This window comes from Salmo salar, chromosome ssa09 (assembly GCF_905237065.1).
Source record: "Salmo salar chromosome ssa09, Ssal_v3.1, whole genome shotgun sequence".
In the NCBI taxonomy this organism is placed as follows: Eukaryota; Metazoa; Chordata; class Actinopteri; order Salmoniformes; family Salmonidae; genus Salmo; species Salmo salar.
The window spans coordinates 119,031,637-119,045,164 of NC_059450.1; the positions used below are offsets into that span (position 1 = coordinate 119,031,637).

General features: G+C 46.2%; 1 protein-coding gene across 5 annotated transcripts in view; it reads right to left on the minus strand.

Annotated features, from left to right (window-relative positions):
* Positions 1–6,942: 6,942 nt before the first annotated feature.
* The window catches only part of LOC106612677 (uncharacterized), a 53,687-nt gene continuing 47,101 nt past the window's right edge, over positions 6,943–13,528 (minus strand). For all 5 annotated transcript variants that reach the window (XM_014214082.2, XM_014214081.2, XM_014214083.2 and 2 more), the window contains 2 exons: positions 12,173–13,331; positions 6,943–9,912 (listed from right to left, as the gene is read on the minus strand). In XM_014214082.2, coding sequence (XP_014069557.1) covers positions 7,887–9,912; positions 12,173–13,331 — 3,185 coding nt within the window. In that variant the 3' untranslated portion in view covers positions 6,943–7,886. The remainder of the gene's footprint in view (positions 9,913–12,172; positions 13,332–13,528) is intronic.

Here is a 13,528-nt window from a genome sequence, read left to right on the forward strand (position 1 = left end):
TGCTTACTTACGAGCCCCTAACAACAATGCAGTAAAAAATAAAAAACTGGATAAGAATAAGAAATAAAAGTAACAAGTAATTAATGAGCAGCATAGTTGAGGTAATATGTACATGAAGGTAGAGTTATTCAAGTGACTATGCATAGATGATAACAACAAAGAGTAGCAGAGGTGTAAAAGAGGGGGGGGGGGGCAATGCAAATAGTCTGGGTATCCATTTGATTAGGTGTTCAGGAGTCTTATGGCTTGGGGATAGAAGCAGCTGTTTAGAAGCCTCTTGGACCTAGACTTGGCACTCCAGTACCACTTGCCGTGTGGTAGCAGAGAGAACAGTCTATGACTAGTGTGGCTGGAGTCTTAGGGCCTTCCTATGACTCCGCCTGGTATAGAGGTCCTGGATGGTAGGAAGCTTGGCCCCAGTGATGTACTGGGCCATTTACACTACCCTCTGAAGTGTCTTGCGGTCGGAGGCCGAGCAGTTGTCATACCAGGCAGTGATGCAACCAGTTAGGATGCTCTCGATGGTGCAGCTGTAGAACCTTTTCAGGATCTGAGAACCCATGCCAAATCTTTTCAGTCCCCTTGGAGGGAATATGTTTTGTTGTGCCCTCTTCACAACTGTCTTGGTGTGCTTGGACCATGTTAGTTTGTTGGTGATGTGGACACCAAGGAACTTGAAGCTCTCAACCTGTTCCACTACAGCCCCGTCGAGAACGGGAGCGTGCTCGACCCTTTTTTTCCTGTAGTCCACAATCATCTGCTTTGTCTTGATCACATTGAGGGAGAGGTTATTGTCCTGGTACCACATAGCCAGGTCTCTAACATCCTCCCTATAGGATGTCTCGTCGTTGTCGGTGATCAGGCCTACCACTGTTGTGTCATCGGTAAACTTAATGATGGTGTTGGAGTTGTGCCTGGCCATGCAGTTATGAGTGAATAGGGAGTACAGGAGGGGACTGAGCACGTACCCCTGAGTGGCCCCTGTGTTGAGGATCGGCATGGCGGATGTGTTGTTACCTACCCTTACCACCTGGGGGTGGCCTGTTAGGAAGTCCAGGATCCAGTTGCAGAGGGAGGTGTTTAGTCCCAGGGTCCTTAGCTTATTGATGAGCTTTGAGGGCACTATGGTGTTGAACGGAAGAATCCCAGAACATATTCCAGTCTGTGCTAGCAAAACAGTCCTGTAGCTTAGCATCTGCTTCATCTGACCACCTTTTTATTGATCTAGTCACTGGTGCTTCCTGCTTAAATTTTTGCTTGTAAGCAGGAATCAGGATAGAATTATGGTCAGATATGCCAAATGGAGGGCGAGGGAGAGCTTTTGTATACGTCTCTGTGTGTGGAGTAAAGGTGGTCCAGAATTTTGTTTACTCTGGTTACACATTTAACATGCTGATAGAAATTTGGTCAAACAGATTTAAGTTTCCCTGCATTAAAGTCCCTGGCTATGAGGAGTGCCGCTTCTGGGTGAGCGTTTTCTTGTTTGCTTATGGCGGAATAGAGCTCATTCAATGCTGTCTTAGTGCCAGCCTCTGACTGTGGTGGTATGTAAACAGCTACGAAAAATACAGATGAAAACTCTCAAGGTAGATAGTGTGGTCTACAGCTTATCATGAGATACTCTACCTTTGGTGAGCAATAGCTCGAGACTTCCTTAGATATCGTGCATCAGCTGTTATTTACAAAAATACATAGTCTGCCGGCGTATTGATCACATACACATGTTTAGCAGATGTTATTGCGGGTTTAGCGAAATGCTTGTGTTTCTAGCTCCAACAGTGCAGTAATATCTAACAAGTAATATCTAACAATTTCACAACAATACACACAATAGACACAAATCTAAATTTGAGAATATATACATATTTGGACGAGCAATGTCGGAGCGGCATAGACTAAATACAGTAGAATAGAATAGAATACAGTATATACATATGAGGTGAGTAATGCAAAATATGTAAACATTATTAAAGTGACAAGTGTTCCATTTTTAAAGTGGCCAGTGATTTCAAGTCTATATATATAGGGCAGCATCCTCTAAGGTGCTATTTAACAGTCTGATGGACTCTTGTTCCAAGCTTTGATGCACCTGTACTGACCTCGCTTTCTGGATGATAGCGGGGTGAACAGGCAGTGGCTCGGGTGGTTGTTTGTCCTTGATGATATTTTTTTGGCCTTCCTGTGACATCGGGTGCTGTAGGTGTCCTGGAGGGCAGGTAGTTTGTCCACGGTGATGGGTTGGGCAGACCGCACTACCCTCTGGAGACCCCTGCAGTTACGGGTGGTGCAGTTGCCGTACCAGGCGGTGATACAGCCCGACAGGATGCTCTCAATTGTGCATCTGTAAACCTTTTGTGAGGGTTTTAGGTGCCAAGCCAAATTTCTTCAGCCTCCTGAGGTTGAAGAGGCGCTGTTGCACCTTGTTCACCACACTGTCTGTGTGAGTGGACCATTTCAGTTTGTCAGTGATGTGTGCACCGAGGAACATGAAACTTTCCACTTTCTCCACTGCGGTCCCATCGATGTGGATAGGGGGGTGCTCTCTCTGCAGTTTCCTGAAGCACCACACTCCCAGGGCCCTCACCTCCTCCCTGTAGGCTGTCTCGTCATTGTTGGCCTACTATTGTTGGCCTACTACTGTTGTGTTGTCTGAAAACTTGATGATTGAATTGGAGGCGTGCGTGGCCACGTAGTCATGGGTGAACAGGGAGTAGACCAGGGGGCTGAGCATGCACGTTGAAGATCAGCGAAGTGGAGGTGTTGTTTCCTACCTTCACCACTTGGGGGTGGCCTGTCAGGAAGTCCAGGACCCAGTTGCACAGGGCAGGGTTCAGACCCAGGGCCCCGAGCTTAATGATGATCTTGGAGGGTACTATGGTGTTGAATGCTGTGCTATAGTCAATGAACAGCATTCTTACATAGGTATTCCTCTTGTCCAGATGGAATACGGCATTGTGCAGTGCGATGGCGACAGCATCGTCTGTGGATCTATTGGGGTGGTAAGCAAATTGAAGTGGGTCTAGGGTGTCAGGTAAGGTAGAGGTCATATGATCCTTGACTGGTCTCTCAAAGCACTTTATGATGACAGAAGTGAGTGCTACGGGGCGATAGTCATTTAGTTCAGTTACCTTTGCTTTCTTGGAGACAGGAACAATGGTGGACATATTGAAGCATGTGGGGACAGCAGACTGGGATAGGGAGAGATTGAATATGTCTCTAAACACTCCAGCCAGCTGGTATGTGCATGCTCTGAGGACATGGCTAGGGATGCCGTCTGGGCCAGCAGCCTTGCGAGGGTTAACACGCTTAAATGTCTTACTCACATCAACCACGGAGAAGGAGAGCCCACAGTCTGTGGTAGCTGGCCATGTTGGTGGCACTGTGTTATCAACAAAGAGGGCGAAAAAGGTGTTTAGCTTATCCGGAAGAAAGAGGTCAGTGTCCGCGATGTGGCTGGTTTTCCCTTTGTAGTCCGTGATTGTCTGTAGACCCTGCCACATACGTCTCGTGTCTGAGCCATTGAATTGCGACTCCACTTTGTCTCTGTACTGAGGTTTTCCCTTTTTGATTGCTTTTATGGAGGGAATAGCTACATTGTTTATATTTTGCCATATTCCCTGTCACCTTGCCATGGTTAAATGCGGGGGTTCGCGCTTTCAGTTTTGCGTGATTGCTGCTATCTAGCCACGGTTTCTGGTTTGGGTAGGTTTTAATAGTCACAGTGGGTACAACATCTCCTATACACTTCTTGATAAACTCAGTCACCGTATCCATGTATTCACCTATATTATTCTCAGAGGTTACCTGGAACATATCCCAGTCCGCGTGATCAAAACAATCTTGAAGCATGGACTCCGATTGGTCAGACCAGCATTGAATGGTCCGTAGCACAGGTACTTCCTGTTTGAGTTTCTGCCTATAGGAAGGGAGGAGAAAAATTGAGTTATGATCAGATTTGCCGAAGGCGAGGGCGGGGGAGGGCCTTGTAAGCATTTCGAAAAGCTGAGTAGCAGTGGTCCAATGTTTTCTCAGAGCAAGTGCTACAGTCAATGTGTTGGTAGAACTTCGGTAGCGTTTTCCTCAGATTAGCTTAGCTAGTTAAAATCCTCGGCAACAATAAATGCTGCTTCAGGATATGTGGTTTTCAGTTTGCATAGAGTCCATTGTAGTTCTTTGAGGGCTGTCGTAGTATCGGCTTGAGGGGGAATATACACGGTTGTGACTATAACGGAAGAGAATTCTCTTGGGAGGTAATACGGTCAGCATTTGATTGTGAGGTATTCTAGGTTGGGTTTACAAAAGGACATGAGTTTCTGTATGTTATCACAATCACACTATGAGTAGCTAATCATGAAACATACACCCCCGCCCTTCTTCTTCCCGGAGAAATCTTTATTCCATTCTGCGCGATGAACTGAGAACCCAACTGGCTGTACATACTCAGACAGTATATCCCGAGAGAGACATGTTTCCGTGAAACAGAGTATGTTACAATCCCTGATGTGTCTCTGGAAGGAGATCCTCACCCTGAGCTCGTCAACTTTATTACCCAGAGACAGAACATTAGCGAGTAATATACTTGGAAGCGGTAGGTGGTGTGCATGCCTCCTGAGTAGGTCTACCTCTTCTCCACCAGCAGTGTTTTGGATCAGTTCAATTGTCCTGGGGGGTACGAACAAAGGATCCAATTTGAGAATGTCGTATTCCTGGTCGTAATGCTGGTAATGCTGGTAAGTTACCATCGCTCTGATATCCAAAAGTTCTTTCCGGTTGTATGTAACAACACAAAAGATTTTCTAGACTAATAATATAAGAAATAACACATTTAAACAAAATACTGCAAAGTTGCTTAGGAGCTAGAAGCACGGCTGCCCTATCTATCGGTGCCATCTTGATTATATATGACCTATATCCATCCTGCCCTGCCTCTCCAAAGTCTTCGAAAGCCAAGTGAACAAACAGATCACCGACCATTTCGAATCCCACCATACCTTCTCCGCTATGCAATCTGGTTTCCGAGCTGGTCACTGTTGGACCTCAGCCACGCTCAAGGTCCTAAACGATATCATAACCGTCATCGATAAAAGACAGTACTGTGCAGCCGTATTCATCGACCAGGCCAAGTCTTTCGACTCTGTCAATCACCGTATTCTTATCGGCAGACTCAACAGCCTTGGTTTCTCTAATGACTGCCTCGCCTGGTTCACCAACTACTTCTCAGATAGAGTTCAGTGTGTCAAATCGGAGGGCCTGTTGTCCAGACCACTGGCAGTCTCTATGGGGGTGCCACAGGGTTCAATTGTTGGGCCGACTCTTTTCTCTGTATATATCAATGATGTCGCTCTTGCTGCGGGTGATTATTTGATCCACCTCTACACAGACGACACCATTCTGTATACATCTGGCCCTTCTTTGGACACTGTTTTAACAAACCTCCAAACGAGCTTCAACACCATACAACACTCCTTCCGTGGCTTCCAACTGCTCTTAAATGCTAGTAAAACGAAATGCATGCTCTTCAACCGATCGCTGCCCGCACCCACCCGCCCGACTAGCATCACTACTCTGGATGGTTTTGACTTAGAATATGTGGACAACTATAAATACCTTGGTGTCTGGCTAGACTGTAAGCTCTCCTTCCAGACTCACATTAAGCATCTCCAATCCAAAGTTAAATCTAGAATCGGCTTCCTATTCTGCAACAAAGCATCCTTCACTCATTCTGCCAAACATACCCTCGTAAAACGGACTATCCTACCGATCCTTGACTTCGGCGATATCATTTACAAAATAGCCTCCAACACTCTACTCAGCAAATTGGATACAGTCTATCACAGTGTCATCCATTTTGTCACCGAAGCCCCATATACTACCCACCACTGCGACCTGTATGCTCTCGTTGGCTGGTCTTCGCTACATATTCGTCACCAAACCCACTGGCTCCAGGTCATCTATAAGTCTTTGCTAGGTAAAGCTCCGCCTTATCTCAGCTCACTGGTCACAATAGCAACGCCCACCTGTAGCACGCGCTCCAGCAGGTATATTTCACTGGTCATCCCCAAAACCAACACCTCCTTTGGTCACCTTTCCTTCCAGTTCTCTGCTGCCAATGATTGTAACGAATTGCAAAAATCACTGAAGTTGGAGACTTATATCTCCCTCACTAACTTTAAGCGTCAGCTGTCAGAGCAGGTTACTAATTGCTGCAGCTGTAAATAGCCCATCCAACCAACTACCTACCTCATCCCCATATTTGTTTTTGTTTTTCTGCTCTTTTGCACACCAGTATTTCTACCTGCACATCCTCATCTGCATATATCACTCCAGCGTAAATTGCTAAATTGTAATTACTTCGCCACTATTGGCCTATTTATTGCCTTACCTCCTTACTTCATTTGCACACACTGTATACAGATTTTTCTATTGTGTTATTGACTGTACAATTGTTTGTCCCATGTGTAACTCTGTGTTGTTTTTGTCGCACTGCTTTGCTTTATCATGGCCAGGTCGCAGTTGTAAATGAGAACTTGTTCTCAACTGGCCTACCTGGTTAAATAAAAGTGAAATAATAAATAAAATAAATATCTGTGACTAAATACGCGATACAAGGTCTCAGCTTTGAGAGAAGAAGCCTCGTCAGGTATCAATCAGTCACATGCAGGAATCAACGTTCATGATGAATAATGTAAATCATGGTTATATAACTTGTATGTGTAGCAGTATATAAGGACTGAAAGGGAACCCCCTTCTCAGAGTTTTCATCGGGCTTGTATTGAGTTTGTGAACCTCTCCGGGCCGTGATAATAAAGATTTCGTCATTTACTTTGAATTTGAGTCCTTAGTGGTGCATTTCCACAACAATAGCTATGTTTTCCAGGATATTGACTAATCGATATCATAATGTATAATTGAAGGATTTCTAAAAGGAGACAGACAACATTAAAGGGTCTTTAATATTTTTATTATTATTATTATTGGAGTACAAATAACTGAAATGCACATCAGTAATAGACACAGTGGTTGTTCTTTGAGTCTTTTGACCACAGGAGTTCACATAATTTCAAATCTGATATTTAAATACTGTACTTAAAAAAGTAGTTAGGCCTATGCTATCAAAACGGGCCAATGTAGCCTGAAGACACTGTGTTGTGTAGCAATAAAAATGCATGTTGGTTGAGTCACTATTCATTTTCTTGCACTTTGTTTTCCCTGAAATTTGTTGCTCTTATTTTCCCTTATTTTCTGCTCTTGTGTAACCAAATAAATCATGTATTCTTTCAACATGAACCACTGATAAAACTACATAGGTTAGAACACATAAAAACATCAACATCATGATTTGGTCTGAAATAAAAGCTACCTTCACAGACACGTCTTAACTACACACACAGCTGAGGACATTGTGCAAAATAAAGACATAAAATTAAGTGCCAGAAATGCAGACAAAATAAGACTAGTTCATAAATTACAAAAAATTGACAATTTTTACCATGCCAGCCACAAGCACAAACACAGGAGTTTGATAAACAAGACATCGTTTTTTTTTTGTTTAACAGAATAAACAGAATTTATTTTGAAAGAACAAACAACAAAAAGACTAAGAAAAACGACACTGGGTTCAGTCGGTGTCCTGTTGGACAGTGATATAGGTGGCCGGACGGTGATATGTGGACTTGGTTGCAGAATCCCTGACATTGTCAGATTGTCATCTGGAAGAACAGGTGATTCAGTCTACTGTCCAATAAGTCTAATGTAATTCATTACCATATTACCTGGAGTTATATCTCATAGGATCCCTATGAACACCACTGTTTCAGGGTAAAGTGCCTATTTAGACTTTCACTGAGGCATAAGGCACCTTGGAGGAGTCCCCCAGTCGCAGCCCCTCACAGCCTCTTGCAGTTCTGGGGAATGGGAAGGGTAAGGTTGCAGGCATTGATGCTGACCCTCCGTCTGCCCTGGCTGTCTACCACGGGGGCTAAGGTCTGGTTCAGGCTCACCTGGGTGTTGCTGAAAGAAGTGATACGTCCACTGCCAGCAATCTGCAGGTTCACAGTGGTAGCATAGCTAGTCTTTAGAGTCCTTTTGGCTGCCTGCATTGAGGAGGTGTCCTCTGGCTTTGGCTCACTCCTGTGAGGGTACTGGATGGGTGCGCCCATGTCTGGGGCTGGGGAGGCCCGAGGCACATAGGCACAGATCAGGCGGCTCCGGCAACTGTCCTCCCCAAGGTCTGGGTCACCCCACTCATCCTGAGGCCAGACAGGGGAGGTCGGAGCACTCTGGTCAGGGCTGTCCCCACTGTCATACTTGGTCAGGAGTTCTCGCACGTCGGGCCAGGCAATGCTGGTGAAGTGTTGCTCGCCGTGGGTGCTCTTCCCAGGGGCCAGTCTGACAGGGGACAAGGCCCCAGGGCTGAGGCAGGATGGGGAGCCACTGTAGGAGCTGCTATAGGAGCAGGATCCCCCTCGGGGGCTTATCAACCCAGACTCCTGCTCCGCATCCACAGACCTGCGCCCTCCGCTCTCTCCCCAAGACCCCCTCCCATTCCTGACTGGACTGGGTGGTCGGTCAGCCAGGCTAAGGAAGGGCAGGCTGCTTCCCTTGGTCCTCCGTAGGTTCTGAGAATGGGTTGGAGAGCATGGGGAGAAACCAGATGGGGGAGGAGAGGTGGTGCTGGAGCTTCTCTGAATGGAGGGGGGAAAAACATCTATCCATGTTGGTGAGGATATGGAGGAGAAAGGAAATGCCAATTTGGCATTCCGCGGCTGAGGAGCGGCGACTCCCCAGATATTGGCAGGAACCCCAATGGGCGGAGGGGAGGTTATGCCTGAGGAGCAGGCTGAGGAGGCCCTGGGGAGCTCCAGGGAGAGGCCCAGGTGATTGAAGGGGTAAGCCCCTCCTGCCCGGGTGCTTCTAGGGTTGGGGGGCTTGTTCATCAGGGGGCCTGTATGATTCTGGACTGGGGGAGGGGAGCAGATCCTGCTGAATGGAGATGGGGAGGGAGAGGGGGACGGGGACTGCACTCGTGAGCTGGGCTCCGAGGCAGAGAAGGGCCTTGCCACCCTGTTGAGAGTGTGAGTAGAACCACTCCAAAGAGGATCATGGGGATGGGGTATACTATTGGCACTCGCTAACGGTGGCTTCCGGTGATTCGCGACCCATCCTCCGTTAGTGGTGTTATTGTTATTATTGTTGTTGCTGTTTCCATTCAAACCAATATGACGTGGCTGGTATAGGGCAGCAGGCCTGGGCCGGGGAGAGGCAGAGGAAGAGGCAGTGTGATGCAGGCTGACTGGGGGGGCTGGGGAGACTGAGCGCTGGCTGCGGTACGGTGGGGGGGACAGGGCTGGGGCTGGGGATGCGCATGGGCTGGAGCGGAGTGAAGTAGACCGGAGAGGGGAAGGGGGACACTTAGGTGGTTGGCTCCCATCTCTGGAGTAGGAAGCATGGGCATAGCCAGGACTCAGAGGGGGGCCGCTGGGGCCAGAGGTGAGTTTGGGGGAGGGAGACCTCATCCTGAGTGGGAATGCAGTGGGAGCGGGAGCCAGAGGGGCTGGACTGTCTGGGGGAGGGGTGGCCTGGTCCTGGAAGCGAGCGTTCTTCTTGGCCAGACTCTGGCTGATGGACTGGCTGATGCAGGAGGCAGCCAGGGACTTGGTCAAGGCAGAAGGGGTGGGAGAGGAGCAGGGGAGTCCCCTGATGGGGGAGGGAGATTGCTGGTGGAGACTGGGGCTGAAGGCAGAGGGGGGCTTGGCATCCATGGGCTGACCAATGCCTGGAAGCATGGTGGCTGATCTCTCCAGTGAGGGCTGGGAGGAAGGCCGTCTGACGGGGGATAACCCTGAGGCATGGATGGATGGGAGCGATGGATCCTGGCCTGGCTCTCTGGACCTCAGTGGAGAAGGTGGTAGTCTATAACCAAAGGAAAGCATAGAGAAGAGGAAATGAATAGACTTGATTAATCAGTCCCTCCAGGATTATGTGATGGCAATTTGTTATGCAAAATCAACAATTTCACACACAATATGTGAGGGGTTGCAAATTTGACCAATCACTGCACTATTTCAGCATAGAAAAGCCAAATCATCACAATGTTATTGCATAGAACTGACCAATCAACGCAGTACAAAAAAAGGGCTAGGAATTTCAACCAATCATTGCACATTCACCACAGAACATGTTTCAATCAAGCCACACGTTAACAAACCTTTTTCCTCGTCAGTGCATTTTCGCTACAAATTCAACTAAATCATTGCATATTGCCATGCATATTACCACTAAAAATCCCTGTGAAACCCTGGGGGGACTGATTAATGCCACTGCCACAAAACCTGGCTTGAGGAGAAGCAGAATTGAGAGGAGAGGAGTGCAGGCAGCGATTACTCAGTCTTGTGAAAATAAGCTACTTTGATAGTACGTTTGTACATTTGTATATGCAATTTGGCTCTTAGCTGCGATGTACACTAAATAAAATAAAACTATTTATTTTTGTTATACAACCAAATAGGAACTCTTGAACATTTTCCCACTCAATACAACCTCTAAAGCGATGGACATTCATGACAAAACACAGTGATTTCCATGTCAGGGGCCTTCTCACATACTTTGCATCTACAGTGCCTTCAGAAAGTATAAGTTCAGGAGTAAAAATGTGCTTAACAAGTCACATAAGTTGCATGGACTAATAGTGTGCAATAATAGTGTTTAACATTATTTCAATGATCTGTAAGGTCCATAAATCGAGCAGTGAATTTCAAACACAGATTCAACCACAAAGACTAGGGAGGTTTTCCAATGCTTCGCAAAGAGCACCTATTGGTAGATGGATAAAAATAAGAAAAAGCATACATTGACTATCCCTTTGAGCATGGTTAAGTTATTAATTACACTTTGAATGGTGTATCAATACACCCAGTCACTACAAAGATACAGGCATCCTTCCTAACTCAGTTGCCGGAGAGGAAAGAAACTGCTCAGGGATTTGGTGATTTTACAGTTTAGTTTAATGGCTGTGATAGGAGAACATTGTAGTTACTCCACAATACTAACCTAAATGACAGAGTGAAGCCTGTACAGAATAAAAAGTATTTCAAAACATGCATCATGTTTGCAATAAGGCACTAAAGTCATACTGCAAAAAATGTGGGTAAGAAATTAACTTTATGTCCTGAATATAAAGCGTTATGTTTGGGGCAAATCCAACACAACACATCACTGAGTACCAGTATTCATATTTTCAAGCATGGTGGCTGCATCATGTTATGGGTAGACTTGTCATCGGCAAGCACTAGGGAGTTTTTTTTAATAAAAAAAAAACGGAATAGAGCTAAGCACAAGCAAAACCCTAGAGGAAAACCTAATTCAGTCTGATTTCCGAAAGACACTGAGACAAATTCACCTTTCAGCAGGACAATAACCTAAAACACTGGTGTTGCTTACCAAGACAACATTGAATGCTTCTGAGTGGCCTATTTACAGTTTTGACTTAAATCAGCTTGAAAATCAATGGCAAGACTTGAAAATGGCTGTCTAGCAATGATCAACAATCAACTTGACAGAGCTTGAAGAATTTTAAAAAGATGAATTAGCAAGTATTCTACAATCCAGTTGTGCAAAGGTCTTAGAGACTTACCCCAGAAAGACTCACAGCTGTAATTGCTGCCAAAGGTGATTCTAACATGTATTGACTCAGAGGTATGAATACTTATGTAAATTAGATATTTCTGTATTTCATTTTTCATAAATTTGCTAAACTTTCTAAAAACGTATTCACTTTGTGATTATGGGGTACCGTGTGTAGATGGGTGAGGGGAAAAAAAGAATGTAATCAATTGCGAATTCAGGCTGTAACACAACTAAATGTGGAATAAGTCAAGAGGTATGAATACTTTACGAAGACACTGTAAAATGCTTTCTTTCCATCTACTCTGTGAATAACACTGTTTTATCTGATTCATAGAATTTCTTTCAGAACTCTTAGTGGAGAAACAGGAAACAGTATTTGCACACTTCCGGTCAGAGGCACATTCCTTTAATCTTTCTCCAGTTTTACATTTTGCCATGGTATGTAGTAGATTCTGCCTATTATCTACAATAACTCTTAGTGGAAGAATGAAGCTATGGACCGGTGAAATTGTGTTACTACTGTATTAAGTCCTATTAAATACTGTACCTTTGGCTGGGGAGTGTGCCGTTGTTTGATCCGTTCCAATTCATAGGAAGGCTCCTTCTGCCCTTGGTAGTGGGTAGGTGCAGGTTGGGTGGTCTTTGGCTGGTGAACTTAGGCAGACAGTCAGAGGACTGCACCCCTTGCGGAGGTGTAGGCTTCAGGCTTTGGAGCGATGACCACGGACGGGGAACCATGTCCCCCTCTTTTCCTTTGGAATCCTCTGGGACTTGACTCTCCTTGACTCTCTGACCAGATGTATATGTTGCTTGCATGGGTTCAGTCATGGCTGACTGAGTGGCACGCCACACTAAGGGGTTTGACCCCTCAGTTATCCCAGAGATGGACCTCTGTTGTGTGGGAGATGTGTCGGAGATGTGAGTGGAAATCTTTGGTGCTGCAGGTGAAACATCCCGATCATCTAGAGTGACATCTTGTGACTTGGCTTTGGTGGATTCAGCTTTGCTTTGTTGACCAGGGGCCATCTGGAGTGAGCTCCCCCTCTCAGCCCCACTGGCCACATAAGGCGACATTATCTTGGGGTTTAAACTGGCTTCGTCTGGCTTCACCACCTGGCTTGTCTCTGGTTCAGTTGGAGCCTGCTGTTGAATGGTCTTCAGCAGCTTCTCTGCAGCTCCAACCCCTGGAGACCTGTCTTTGTTCCCACATGGGTCTGCTAAAGAGGCTGCTGCTGCCCCCAGAGCAGAATCTTCCCTAATGGAGTACAGATTATGTCCTTTCTGCTCTGCCCAAGTCCTGCTGAGATTCACAGACCTCTCTGGGGTCCCTGGATAACCATCAGCTGGAACCTCCACCCCTACCCCTTGGATGGGGCCTTCCTGGACTGGGGAGGCCCTCTTGGGGTGAGGCCTCCGCATCTCAGCTCCTGAGATTACTTCCTCAGACTGGTTCTCCATAAGCTTCCCCTCCAGAGCAGTTGTCACTACCTCCTCAGGCCCAACCTGAGTGGTTTTTGGTGGGGTGGTCAGAGGGGAGGAGGGGGGAGAGACAATGGCTGTGGATCCCAGGTTGGAAACACTGTCCCTGGGTCCGGTCAGGGCGCAGTTGTGCTCCTGCTGGCGGTAGGTGGGGGACAGCTGTTCGCTGACAAGGATGTGGCCAAAGAGCTGGGCTTCTGAGGAAACTGAAGTCATCTCCTGGCAACCTGTAAAATTTAAAAAAAAAAAAAAAATAAAAAAATCAGCCTAAACACTGTCATTCACTGATAAACAATATGGAGGCTTTGCATTTCATGTTTTATTTGTTGTGTTTCCTGACCAACCATATGAAGGCTTTACTTTCCCTATCAAACATGGTAAATCACAGTTTATATGTGTTCTTCCATTATTTAGCAGTGCTTAC